Source organism: Chlorocebus sabaeus, chromosome 26 (genome assembly GCF_047675955.1).
Source record: "Chlorocebus sabaeus isolate Y175 chromosome 26, mChlSab1.0.hap1, whole genome shotgun sequence".
NCBI lineage: Eukaryota > Metazoa > Chordata > Mammalia > Primates > Cercopithecidae > Chlorocebus > Chlorocebus sabaeus.
The window spans coordinates 41,057,717-41,071,888 of record NC_132929.1 but is presented as its reverse complement, the minus strand read 5'-3'; the positions used below and the strand labels follow the sequence as shown (position 1 = coordinate 41,071,888).

Genomic DNA, 14,172 nt, shown 5'->3' with positions numbered 1-14,172 from the left:
TCAGCCAGGTGCAGTGGCTCATGCCTGTAATCCCAGCACTTTGGGAGGCCAAGGTGGGCGCGGATCACTTGAGGTCAGGAGTTCGAGACCAGCCTGACCAAAATGGAGAAACCCTGTCCCTAATAAAAATACAAAAATTAGTTGGGCATGGTGGCGCACGCCTGTAATCCCAGATACTTGGGAGGCTGAGGCAGGAGAATTGCTTGAACTGGGGAGGCAGAGGTTGCGATCAGCCGAGATTACGCCATTGCACTGCAGCCTGGGCAACAAGAGTGAAACTCTGTCTCAAAAATGATAATAATAAACTATGACATGTTAACACAAATCACATTTTTCATAGAGAAAAACTGTATTCCAAAACAAAAAAATAATTTACTGAGAAAAACAGCAATATTTTACATTTTTCTAAGTTCCTTTAATGTCTGACATAATAATAAAGAAGACACTTACATTCTTATGTCTCTTTCTGTACTCAGTCTGTTGTGATATGTTGTTTTGGCTAAAGTATGTGAAGAAAAATTTGGCCTCACGGAGTATGTAGTTATGAAATGGGGCCAGGCACAGTGGCTCACGCCTGTAATCCCAACACTTTGGGAGGCCAAGGCAGGTGGATCACGAGGTCAGGAGATTGAGACCATTCTGGCTAACATGGTGAAACCCTGTCTCTACTAAAAATACAAAAAATTAGCCGGGCGCGGTGGCGGGCGCCTGTAGTCCCAGCTACTCGGGAGGCTGAGGCAGGAGAATGGAGTGAATCTGGGAGGCAGAGCTTGCAGTGAGCCAAGATTGCGCCACTGCACTCCAGCCTGGGTGGCAGAGTGAGACTCCATCTCCAAAAAAAATAAAAATAAAAATACAAAAATTAACCGGGTGTGGTGGTGCATGCCTGTAATCCCAACTACTCAGGAGTCTGAGGCATGAGAACTGCATGAACCCGGGAGGCAGAGGTTGCAGTGAGCCGAGATCGTGCCACTGTACTCCAGCTTGGGTGACAGAGTGGAGTCCATAAAAAAAAAAAAAAAAGAAATGGGAGTAGTATTTTAGCTTTTTCAGTTAATTGTAGATACCATTCTTTGATACTGTACCAAAACTGGACAAGTGGTAGTTTCTTAAAGGTTGTGGGATTTTGTTTGTTTTTGTTGTTTTAAATATATATATCATGTATACTTTTTATTTTATATATATATAAATAAATATATATATATATATATATTTTTTTTTTTGAAATGGAGACTTGCTCTGTCACCCAGGCTGGAATGCAGTAATGTGATCTTGGCTAACTGCAACCTCTGCTTCCCAGGTTCAAGCAGTTCTCGTGCCTCACCCTCCTGAGTACCTGGGACTACAGGCTCGTACCACTATGCCCAGCTAATTTTTTTGTACTTTTAGTAGAGATGAGGTTTCACCATGTTGACTAGGCTGGTCTTGAACTGCTGACCTCAGGTGATTTGAGGCCTTAGCCTCCAAAAGTGTTGGGATTACAGGTGTGAGCCACTACATCCAGGTTATATATATATATATATATATATATATATATATATTTTTGAGACAGAGTCTTAGGCTCTGTCTCCCAGGATAGAGTGCAGTGACGCAATCTCAGCTCACTGCAAGCTCCGCCTCCCAGGTTCCTGCCATTCTCCTGCCTCAGCCTCCCGAGTAGCTGGGACTGCAGGCACCCACCACCAGGCCTGGCTAATGTTTTGTATTTTTAGTAGAGACGGGGTTTCACTGTGTTAGCCAGGATGGTCTCAATCTTCTGACCTCGTGATCCACCCACTTCGGCCTTCCAAAGTGCTGGGATTACAGGCATGAGCCACTGCGCCTGGCCTAAATATATTTTTAAAAATAAATAAGAGATGGGTGTCACTAAGTTGCCCAGGCTGATCTCAAACTCCTGAACTCAAGTGATCCTCCCACCTCAGCCTCCCAAAGTGCTAGGATTGCAAGCAAGGTGAGCTACCATGCCCACCAATGAATTTTTTGTTGTTTTTTAATTTTATTTTTTTTAATTGAAGTCTTACTATGATTCCTGGGCTGGTTTCAAACTCCTGGGGTCAAGCAGTCCTCCCACCTCAGCCTCCCAAGTAGTTGAGACTACAGGGAATGGGCTCCTGCATCTGACTTAAAGCTAGGTTTTAGTGTGGAATCTGAAGTGATATATATAAACTTCATATTCTGTTACGTTAAAGTGTGGATCTTATACTTCAAATGGATCTTTTACCATGCATTAGCCATCTGGAAAATACTGGCTCACTGTGTTATTCCAGTCTTTCAAATGTTGACGCCTTTTATTGTACAATATTTTAAAAATCACATATAGTTATATTACCACTGATCTCATCAGAAATGTGTCTAAGTATTGGGAAGCTCATTAGTTAATAGTAGTAGATGCAAGTTTTCCAAAATTCTAACTCAAAAGCCCAGATTTTATCATTGGCAACAAATACTGTCAGTTGTTGTCCATGAAGTGGCCAACTCACTTCATTCACTTTTGAGAAAATATTTACTGGATACCCTAAATAACCGTAGTTGTCAGTCATTCTTTGAAGTTAAAAATGGAGTTCCATTTAAAAAGCAGCAGTTCAGCTTGTGACTCATTCACACTAGTACTTTTCCTTGAGACATCCTGTAGCACAGGTGCTTTATGCATTCCCATTTCATAAACAGAATATTAAAGACTTCTACTCAAAGGTTGTAACTTAATAAATTCTCATTTTTACCGCTACTTAATTGAAACTGACATTTTTCTTTTTATTGGAAGTGTGTGGTGGTGAGGAATACTGTGACTTCTAGTGCAGTTTAATGATAGCGCCTTGATTCATGCTACCCAGCAGTTTTACTCACCTTTGCTTTTGCGTCATCACTGTAAATGCTGACACAACAAGTAAAGGCAAATAATGTCTTTGTGTTGTTCTAAAAGTAGTTTTGACCGTTTGTATCCGTTGAAAAGCTTTCAGAGACATCTGAAAGTCTATAGACCACGCTTAGAGAACAAACCATTGGTCTACAGGTAAATCCATCATTAAGCCTAATGTTTAATAAGGAAATCATAAGATGAGGAGAGGAGCGTTTAGATACGATTTATTCTACAATATTGCATAGAGGCTGTGATTCATATTATTAATCCTGTTTAAAATCTCTGGAAAGCTTTGGAAGAGGATGTATTACTAAATTCTTTTTTTTTTTTTTGTATGTTTATTTTTTGTTGTTGGTAAGATCTATCCTCAGGAGAGACACAGCATAAGAGTTCCTGAATCTGGAGAACATTATGAACTGCATCTTTTGCACTACCTTCAAGAAAACCTTGGATCACGTATTGCTGCTCTAAAAGTGATATAATTTTGACCTGTATAGAACTCTCTGGTATACACTGGCTGTTTAACCAAATGAGGAGGATTAATCAATAGAAAACACAGAATTGATCATCACACTTTGATACCTGCCACGTAACATCTACTCCTGAAAATAAATGTGGTGCCATGCAGGGGTCTACAGTTTGTGGTAGTAATCTAATACCTTAACCCCACATGCTCAAAATCAAATGATACATATTCCTGAGAGACCCAGCAATACCATGAGAATTACTCAAAAAAAAAAAAAAGCATTAACACCATGTATTCATACTACCCTATTTTCACTTTTAATAGTATTATAAACTTCATGAACTTAATTAGTGTATTTTTATAGTATAATTTTGAGTTTGTTAAAATATGATATTAGTGATTGGTTTGGTTCAGTTCCAGAATCTCTGACTAGTTACAGATTTGATAGCACTTAAATGTAATTGAATAGCTTATGCTTCATTGCTTGGGCATATCCAGCATGTTATGAACTAATAACTATTAAACTTGACTTAACCAGTCATTCATTATTGATTTTTCAAGGATAACTTAGTGGCCTCCTAAAGACACTTGTTTTGGCACTGACCAGTTTTTAGCCAATTTAATCTGTATCTAGTATAAATAATTCTCATTTTTCTTTGATGATATTAACGGAGTGGGCTTTTCCTTTTGCATAAAGGCTAGTAACTGTATATGTAGCATGGATTTAATTAGTCATGATACTGATAATTACAGGCAGAAAATTTTTAAATGATTAGAGCTTAAATATTTGCAGGCAAGTTTTTTTTTTGTTTTGTTTTTCCTTTAAGAAAAGGAAAAAGTACACATTCACTAGAATTCTTCAGAAAATGTAGTGGTGCCAGTTTCCATTTGGAATTTCCTTATTAAAATATTCTAGAATTTTAAGGAGATTGAAGGGAATCACAGTGGGGTGGGGAGTCCTGGGTTTGGGAAATGACAGAGAGAAGAGGTGGTGAGGGCCTGATTAAAAACTAAGCAGAAGTAGTTTTAACAAAAAGACTCAGGAAAATGTTTGGAAACTGAAATTTAAACAACTAGAATATTAAGGAAACCAGAATCAATAAATCACTGTCTTGCCAGCACAGCTACAGAGTAACATGATTCAGGGGAGGAAAAGTTCCTTAGAGTTACTTTTATAATTCTTTTTTTTTTTTTTTTTCCCTCTTAGGTTTAGAAATCCTACACATTTAAACTTTATCCTTTTAAAATTATTTGAACATAATTTAGATATTGTAAGCTTAAAATACAAATGTTTACAGATAACCTCTTTACCATAAACTAATCCCTGGCAAGCCATGGCTCTCTTTTTTTTGGTGTTTAAAGCCTATAAACAGTTTTCTTGAATGATCATGAACTTTTCTTGGTTTAGCACTAGGATTTAGCTATGAAGAGAGCTCATAGGCTTTCAGGTGCTAATTGAGATCTGCCCTGTCAGAGTCTTGGGGTGCTAGATCGGTCACGTTGACACCGAAGGCAGGGAAGGCATCTATGAGTTTGATGCTTTTTATCACACACTTCAGTGTTTAGAAAGTTATTACAAATACTTTTAAACAACACTCCAAGAAAATTTGCTGTATTTCTTTCTCATCACTACAGAGAGAGTAGATTTCCCCATAGAGAGCACAGCCTTCATTAGTAAGGTTGGTGACTACTGGTAAGAGGTGGACTTCATTGACACCAAGTGGGAGGTAGGGAAAGCCCAGAAATGGCAGGATGACATGGTGGTTCTGTCGTTGGGAAAGGTATTGGGTTTTGCTGTTTGTGTTTATACTGTATAATAGATACCACGCTTTTTCTTATTATCTGTATATGTATTGCTTTTCATGTTTGATATTTTCCCATGCCAAGATTTGTTTATATATATTTTCAATGTTAAATTAAATTGATTTGGGTAACTTTCTTCCCCAAGAAAGTATTTTTCCCTTTAAGTATGTATCTGACTGTGGAGGGTGTTTTGTTTTGTTTTGTTTTGTTTTGACTAATTGGCCTCAAAGGATCTATCCTTATATGCAATATAAAATAGAAATGGTATACAGTAACTTTTAAGCAGCTACTCCATTGAAACCTTTCACACATTAAGACTGTTTCTTCAAAATGGCATCTTTTATTTTACCGAAACAAACTTAGAAAACTTCATGTACTCTTGAATTCACCGGTGTTTTCCTTTTGCATGTTGCCGCCTTCTTTCCTCCTATCATAAAGATGTTTCTATTATCACTCCCAGTCACTTAAATGCCATTCTGCTTCTTTAGCAGGGAAAAAATACCTGAATGAATTCACTTACAGAAAGACAGTTTGACTGAATTTGCTTTTTACAACCAGTGTGGAAAATATCATAGTCAATTGAGGCAATCAGTAGAAATCTAACTAAAAGTTTGTACCCCATGAGTGTGGGTAACAGCTTAAACGGCAAGAATATATAAAAGTAGCAACAGTTTAGTGGGAGCCAAAAAGCACTAGGTTACATAATATCATACTGTGTTTTTAAAGACTTGATAAATGTGTACACTTGAACAGCCATCAAGAGGGATAGTTACTTGAGCATTTTAGAGTAGTGGAACTCAAAATCTAAGATTCATCTGGGATACTTACTAAAAGAAATGTAGAGTTTTGAAACTCACTCTTAAAAATATGTATTCCCAGGCTAGGCATGGTGGCTCACACCTGTAATCCTAGCACTTTGGGAGACCAAGGCAGGTGAATCACTTGAAGTCAGGAGATCAAGACCAGCTTGGTCAACATGGTGAAACCCCGTCTCTACTAAAAATACAAAAAAATTAGCCGGGCATGATGGCGTGTGCCTATAATCCCGAACCTACTCGGGAGGCTGAGGCAGGAGAATCACTTGAACCTAGGAGGCGGAAGTTGCAGTGAGCCAAGATGGCGCCACTGTAGTCCAGTCTGGGCGACAGAGTGAGACTCTGCCTCAAAATAAATAAATAAAAATTTGTATTCCATTGATTTAGGTAGACACCAGGAATGTGCATTTCTGACAAGCTTTCCACACGATCCTACAGTAAGTCATCTATGGACTACTTTAAGAAACTCTTCTATAGAGAATGGAGTTGGATTAATAAGAGGTGATTTTTTACACTGGACTGATTCACAAGAACCTAAACAGTAGTCCATGAAGCTGCTCATCTGTGGTAACTTGTTTGGCCCTTCTCACTCTGAAAGCAGCAGGAGATGTTTACTTTGTTTCTATCCTGTTTGTCTGGAGATTAATTTTGGAATAAAAGTTTTTGTCTTTATGCCATTCCTGGTTATTTTCCAAAGCCTCATACAAGAGGATTAGGTCACAATGCATGCATTACCTTTTAAACAAATGCAATGTTGATACCGATGCCTAATTTTTTTTTTTTTTTACTACTTGTTTTATTCCTTCCAGATAGTATAGCCCACCTTTCTATAGCATAGTTCTCTTCAGGTGGAATGATTCCTATAAGATTTCTCATTATTAAATCATGCATTTTCCAAGATGGAATCAATCTTTGATTTAATCTAATCTAATATTCTCTTTTGTTAGAAGAACAACCTACATGCTAGAGAGAGAGGAGGAAATATACCCGTGACCACACAGCCAGTTAGTAGCCAGTTGGTGCTGGACTCCAGCCAGGTGTCCTGCCTCATGGTAGTTAAATGATATATAGAAAAGGTAAATTTTTAAATAAATATTTATTAATATATTCGTATAAAACATTTTAAAGGTAACCACATAAAAATGGTTAATTTTTCCATTCCAAAGTAAATGCTAAGCATGCTTATTAATGAAGCAGTACTTCTAATTAGTATATGACATTCTGAAGTTAATTAAATTCATTGCACTAAATGTGTCTTCCTTGGTATAGTGGGGGATTTGAGGATTGGAATATAGAGTAGAGTGCTTGCTTAAGCCTGGGAGCCCATCTTATAGCTATTTGATGTAAGAAAAGAGACATGGCCATTTCTAAACTATATAAGGTGAGTGTCTATTTTCAGCAGATATAAAGGAGAAAGGAAACTTTTTTGACTCCCACCTTCCCAGCCTCACCTATCCATCTTCCAGCCTCAAATATGGAGATGTTAGTGCAAGGTGCTGGGCTCTAGGTAATCATTTCATAAGTCCTTTACAGGTAAAGAAAAAGTAGTGTTTGTATGTTTGTTTTTAAGTAACCCCAAAACAAATTTATGTTGTATTCAGCAAAAATTGGAGTTCAGGTGGTTAATTTTAGAACATAAAGTGCCTGCTGTTTTAAGCATTGACTTGTATAAAAAGAATTGCATGTCTCACTCCAGTAAGCTTATGGGTTTTCTCATTTTTAGGTATATGGCTTTTAATCATGTAAAGTGAAACATTAGTTTTGTTGCATTTTATTACAGGTTATTTGTTGCAATAAAGATGCTGCTGAAATTAACTGATTTAAATGTTCCTTTTTCTCCCATTTGCCCATGGGAAATGTACAACCTTGCCTTGATTAGTGACAACTGTGGAGTGACTAATACACATGAACAAGGTCATGTGCTTGCAGTGGAGAAGAGAGACTGCAGTATGAAGGATTACATGGGGATTTTAGTATAAACACTAACCAAAATGCATCCAAGCCTAATGGGAGGTGTGCAGAGAACTGCTTTCTAATCTGCAAGTGGTTCCCAACAACCAGTGGTTGATACTACAAGGGTAAATGGTGCTTACAGCCAGTGAGGAGCATATCCCCTACCCCAACCTCCACCCCCAAGCAGCTGGGGGTTTGTGGGAATACCACCTAGAGTTGATAGTGGCTTCTGCATGCTGCCCAGGAAATTTTTTTTTTTTTTTTTTTTTTTTTTTTTTTTGAGACAGTCTTGCTCTGTCGCCCAGGCTGAAGTGCAGTGGCACAATCTTGGCTAACTGCAAGCTCTGCCTTCCAGGTTCACGCCATTCTTCTGCCTCAGCCTCCCGAGTAGCTGGGACTACAGGCACCCGCCACCACGCCTGGCTAATTTTTTGTATTTTTAGTAGAGATGGGGTTTCACTGTGTTAGCCGGGATGGTCTTGATCTCCTAACATCTGACCTCGTGATCCACCCGCCTTGGCCTCCCAAAGTGCTGGGATTACAGGCATGAGCCACCACGCCTGGTCCCTACTGCCCAGGAAACTTTGAGGGAGTTTAATGTACTATGTATTTCAGAGGTTTCTGGGTTTTTTTGTTTTTGTTTTTGTTTTAGGTGGAGTCTTGTTCTGTCACCCAGGCTGGAGTGTAGTGGTGCAATCTTGGCGCACTGCAACCTCCCCTGCCCAGGTTCAAGCAATTTTCCTGCCCCAGCCTCCCAAGTAGCTGGGATTACAGACGCCTGCCACCACATTGGCTAATGTAGAGACAGGGTTTCACTATGTTGGCAAGGCTGTTCTCAAAGTCCGTCACGAACTCAGATGATGTGGCTGCCTCGGCCTCCCAAAGTGCTGGGATTACAGGCGTGAGCCACCACGCCCGGCCTGACAATATTCTGTTTTTTTGAAGTTTTATTAGAGAAAGGGCAGAGAGGAGGCAGATGAACCCCTCTGAAATAAGTAAATGGGTTTGTGTGATAATCCTTCCAGAACAGATACTTAATCTGGATTCTGTAACCCTCAAGTTGTGTGTGAAATATTGCAAGAAAAGTAGTAGTGTATTATTCTGGAGATAGGCTCAAATACTCAAAGGGATAATGACCCCAAAAAAGTTAAGAACCACAGCTGTATTAGGGTCTTAAACTTTTATTTTATATACAAAAATTATTAGGAATAAAAATGAGTTTAAAATAAGGGACTGCTAGGCCGGGTGCGGTGGCTCACGCCTGTAATCCTAGCACTTTGGGAGGCTGAGACAGGTAGATCACTTGAAGTCAGGAGTTCAAGACCAACCTAGCCAACATAGTGAATGAATTTTTGTATACTAAAAATACAAAAATTAGCCGGGCATGGTGGCGCATGTCTGTAATCCCAGCTACTCGGGAGACTGAGGCAGAATCGGTTGAGCCCCTGAGGCAGAGGTTGCAGTGAACCAAGATTACACCACTGCTCTCTAGCCTGGGGAACAGTGTGAGACTGTCTCAAAAAAATAAAAAGTAAGGGACTGCTGTAGATGAGTGCTTCCTAACCTTTTCATCTTGTAACACAAAAAGAGATACTCGTATGACACAAGGATAAACATGCACACTGGGGTAAGCTGTTAAAGCTGCTTGTAGCCAGAAGTGGCTGTCCAGGCCCACCTCAACTTTAAAGAAATTAGTATCTCATTATACATATGATCTATTTGTAACATTATGGTTGGGAAATTTTATAGATTACCTTGGCCTATCAAAAATCAAAAATCAGCTTTCACCTGGCACAGTGGCTCATGCCTGCAGTCCTAGCACTTTGGGAGGTTGAGGTGGGCAGATTGCTTGAGCTCACAAGTTTGAGGCCAGCCTGGGCAACATGGTGAAACCCCTGTCTCTACAAAAATACAAAAAACTACCCGGGTGTGGTGATGTGCACCTGTAGTTCTGGCTACTCGGGAGGCTGAGGTGAGAGGATCGCTTGAGCCTTGGAGGCAGAGGCTGCAGTGAGCTGAGATCACACTACTGCACTCCAGCCTGGGTGATAGAGCCAGACCTTGTTTCAAAATATATATTTTTTAATTAGCTTTCACGCCAAACGAGGTGGCTCACACCTGTAATCCCAGCACTTTGAGAGGCCAAGGCAGGAGGACTGCATGAGCTCAGGAGTTTGAGACCAGCCTGGGCAACATAGCAAGATCTTGTCTCTACTAAAACTTTTAAAATTAGCTGAGCATGATAGTGCATGCCTGTAATGCCAGCTACTCAGGAGACTGAGGCAAAGGATCACTTGAGCACAGGAGGTCGAGGCTGCAGTGTGCTATGATTATACCACTGCAGTCCAGCCTGGGCAACAAGACCCTGACTCAAAAAAAAAAAAAAAAAGCTTTCAGACTAGCCATAAGCATCCTGTATAACTGTGACGGAGGTGTAGACTTCCAGCTATAGAACTCCAGTGCCCCAGATTCGGAACAAGTGCTACAGCCTTGAAGCCTTTTGACTTCCCTTTGGCCCTATTAACCTCACCCACCCCACCCAATGGATATGAGGGGGCAGATATTGATCCCTTGGTGCTTTTGTGGGGAGTAGAGTGAAACAGTCGCAGTGTGAGAATCTCATAACCAGAGTATAATTTTATTTTGCGTTCGGTGTAGTTTGGGGATTTACTAGGATTTAAGGATTCATCTTCTGGTTCTATCACCCTGGAAGAGTTTGAGCTTCCATTGTAATTTCAGCTCTGAAAGACACAGATTGTTCAGTCTGCTGTTTGTTCCTTACTCCTTACTAAAAGACACTCTCTCTAAATTGGACTCCAAACCTGTGTTCTTAAAATAGAAGTTTGGGGAAGCAATTAGCCAGGATAGTTGTCCTTAGCTAGCTCCAGGACTCCCCCATCTTTACTGGAAAAACACCCTGTAGATGTGGCATAGCTTAACATTCTACTCAGAAGTGACAGTTATTTGCAGGAAGGTCAGTCCTCTGGCCAGGATGGTTCTGGAAACCACAAAGTTTCTCTGTAAAATGACCTCTCTGTGCTGGCTTAATTACTGAGCACATACCTTGTCATAGTTGCATCCCTAAGCATGCATGTGTATACCACTGTCTGCAGTTCAGTTGGGTACTTGATGTGTTGCCATGCCAGTTAATTGCTTTAAGCTGTCTCAACCGTCCATTCCTCTTCTTTCCTATTGTTGCTCCTCTCCCAGTCTAGGTCTCACGATCTCAATGCCGGGTAAATACAGCAGCTCTCTGTCCACCCTGAGTTCAGGGTGAAGAATAGAATTCCAAGTGACTTCAAATAAGCATTTCTCAACTTTCATTTAGCAAATATTTACGAACAATCATGTGCCAGGTCTATGCTAGGCCATCAGAAACTAGAATTGAAGAGGATACAGTCCTTGCCCTCAGTAGGCTCTCAGGACCAACTTCACTTTCCACCTAGAAGCCACTTCCTTTAAAGGAGCTTTTTTTTTTTTTCTCTTTGAGACAGGGTCTCCCTCTGTTGCCCAGGTGGGAATGCAGTGGCATGAACACACCCACTGCAGCCCCAACCTCCCAGGCTCCGGTGATCCTCCCACCTCACCTTCCCAAACAGCTGGGACTTCAGGCACACACCACCACTCCCAGCTAATTTTTTCATTTCTTGTACAGACGGGGGTCCCACTTTGTTCAACCAGGCTGATCTTGAACTCCTGAGCTCAAGCAGTCCTCCTGCCTCAGCCTCCCAAAGTGCTGGGATTATAGGCATGAGCCACTGTGCCCAGCCTGGCAAGCTAATTATTTCCTGCCAAACTTCAAGTGGTGCTCTAGTCCCTAATCAAATACAAGTTCTGTCTGACAAGCCAGGCGCAGTGGCTCACGCCTGTAATCCCAGCACTTTGGGAGGATGAGGCAGCAGTCACCTTAGGTCAGGAGTTCGAGACCAGTCTGGCCAACATGGTGAAACCACATCTCTACTAAAAACACAAAAACTAGCCAGGCATAGTGGCATGCACCTGTAATCCCAGCTACTCTGGAGGCTGAGGCAGGATAATCGCTTGAACCTGGGAGGTGGAGGTTGCAGTGAGCTGAGATTGCGCCACTGCACCCCAGCCTGGCAACAGAGCGAGATACCATTTCAAAAATACATATATATATATATATATACACACACACAAAAATTAGCTGGGCGTGGTGGCACGTGCCTGTAAATCCCAGCTACCCAGGGAGGATGAGGCAGGAGAATTGCTTGAACCCGGGAGGCGGAGGTTGCAGTGAGTTGAGATCACGCCACTACACTCCAGCCTGGGCAACAGAGCGAGACTCTGTCTCAAAAAAAAAAAAAAAAAAAAAAAAAAGCCTGGCCAGCCGCCAATATGGTGAAACCCTGTCTCTACTAAAAATACAAAAATTAGCTGGGTATGGTGGCATGCACCTGTAACCCCAGCTACTCAGGAGGCTGAGGCAGGAGAATCCCTTGAACCCAGGAGGCGGAGGCTGCAGTGAGCCACACCATGCCAGCCTGGGCAACAGAGCAAGACCCTATCTAAAAAACAAACAAACAAACAAAAAACACTCCGGGCGGGGTGGCACACGCCTGTAATCGCAGGACTTTGGGAGGCTGAGGTGTGAGGATCACTTGAGGCCAGAGGTTCGAGACCAGCCTGGCCAACATGGCAAAACCCCATTTCTACTAAAAATGCAAAAATTAGCTGTTTGTCATGGTGTACTCCTGTAATCCTAGCTATTCAGGAGGCTGAGGCATGAGAATGGCTTGAACCTGGGGGGTGGAGATCACAATAAGCCGAGATCCCACCACTGCACTCCAGCCCAGGCAACAGAGTGAGACCTTGTCTCAAAAAAAAAAAAAAAAACAAAAAAAAACTCAGTGCAGGATTGGATTAGTTAATATACATAAGCACATGATGCCTGGTATACAGTAACTCAATAAAGGTTATCTCAAATTTAGCATTTAATTTCTCTCTTTTTTTTTTTTTCTTTTTGAGACAGAGTCTCGCTCTGTCACCCAGGCTGGAGTGCAGTGGTGCCATCTCGGCTCACTGCAACCTCTGCCTCCCAGGTTCAAGCGATTCTCCTGCATCACCCTCCCGAGTAGCTGGGATTACAGGTATGCGCCACCATGCCCTGCTACTTTTTGTATTTTTAGTAGAGACGGTGTTTTACCATGTTGGCTAGGCTGGTCTCGAACTCCTGACCTCAAGTGATCCGCCCACTTTGGTCCCCCAAAGTGCTGGGATTACAGGCATAAGCCACCTCACCCAGCCTAGCATTTAGTTTCATACCATACTGTTTGCTACCGGTTTTGTTTCTCTAGTTGGATCACAGACTCTCAAAGTGGTACCTTTACACTTGCTTAATTCTCACCCATAATACCTACTGCAGGGTCAGATATGTATGAGATACTTGAATACCAAAAAAATTTTCAAATGAAAACATCTGACATCCCCCATTTAGGGTTGTCTGCTTGATAGCTTGCAGGTTCCTAAGTACCCATCTACCAATTTGTTTGTAACTGCAAAAGAAACCAAATCCTTCCCAAATTTAAGCTTTTAGAACTCCTTCTTTAAAATATCCTTGTAGTTTGTATTCTTTATCCCCAACTGAGGCTTCAGGTCAGGAGATATTGTCCTTCTCAACCCTGGTTGTTATTACAGTTGCCTGGGCAGCTTTTAAAAACATTCATATATAAGTCCCTCCTAGGATCCTTTACATCAAAACAGGGAGGGGAGGTCCTGCCATCTTTTAATTTGTTAAAAATAAGTTCTCTAGGTGATCCTAATGTTTAACCAGAGTGAAGAGTCTCTGGCCGGGCTTGGTGGCTCACGCCTGTAATCTCAGGACTTTGGGAGGCTGAGGACTGCAGATCACCTGAGGTCAGGAGTTCGAGACCAGCATGGTCAACATGGTTAAACCCCATCTCTACTAAAAATACAAAAAGTAGCCATGTGTGGTGGCACACACCTGTAATCCCAGCTACTCGGGGAGATGAGACAGGAGAATCACTTGAACCCGGGAGGCAGAGGTTGCAGTGAGCCGAGATCGTGCCATTGCACTCCAGCCTGGGTGACAGAGTGAGACTCCATCTCAAAAAAAAAAAAAAAAAAAAAAAAAAAAAAAAGGCCCTAAGGTAGAGCAATGGAAGATTTTATTCACAGGACGATAGAGCCAGAACGTATTTTTAGAAATCATCTAATTTACCACTTTACTTAACAGAAGAGAAGCTGATGCCAAGCCGGGAAGTGTTTACTCCGCGGCCATACCAGCTGCCTAGAGT

The 14,172-nt window shown here is 41.3% G+C and overlaps 1 protein-coding gene across 3 annotated transcripts in view; it reads left to right on the top strand.

Annotated features, from left to right (window-relative positions):
- DPP8 (dipeptidyl peptidase 8) overlaps window positions 1–7,756 on the top strand; it is a 75,262-nt gene extending 67,506 nt beyond the window's left edge. For all 3 annotated transcript variants that reach the window (XM_008016229.3, XM_008016230.3, XM_008016226.3), the window contains one exon: window positions 3,217–7,756. In XM_008016229.3, coding sequence (XP_008014420.1) covers window positions 3,217–3,339 — 123 coding nt within the window. In that variant the 3' untranslated portion in view covers window positions 3,340–7,756. The remainder of the gene's footprint in view (window positions 1–3,216) is intronic.
- The last annotated feature ends 6,416 nt before the right edge of the window (window positions 7,757–14,172 follow it).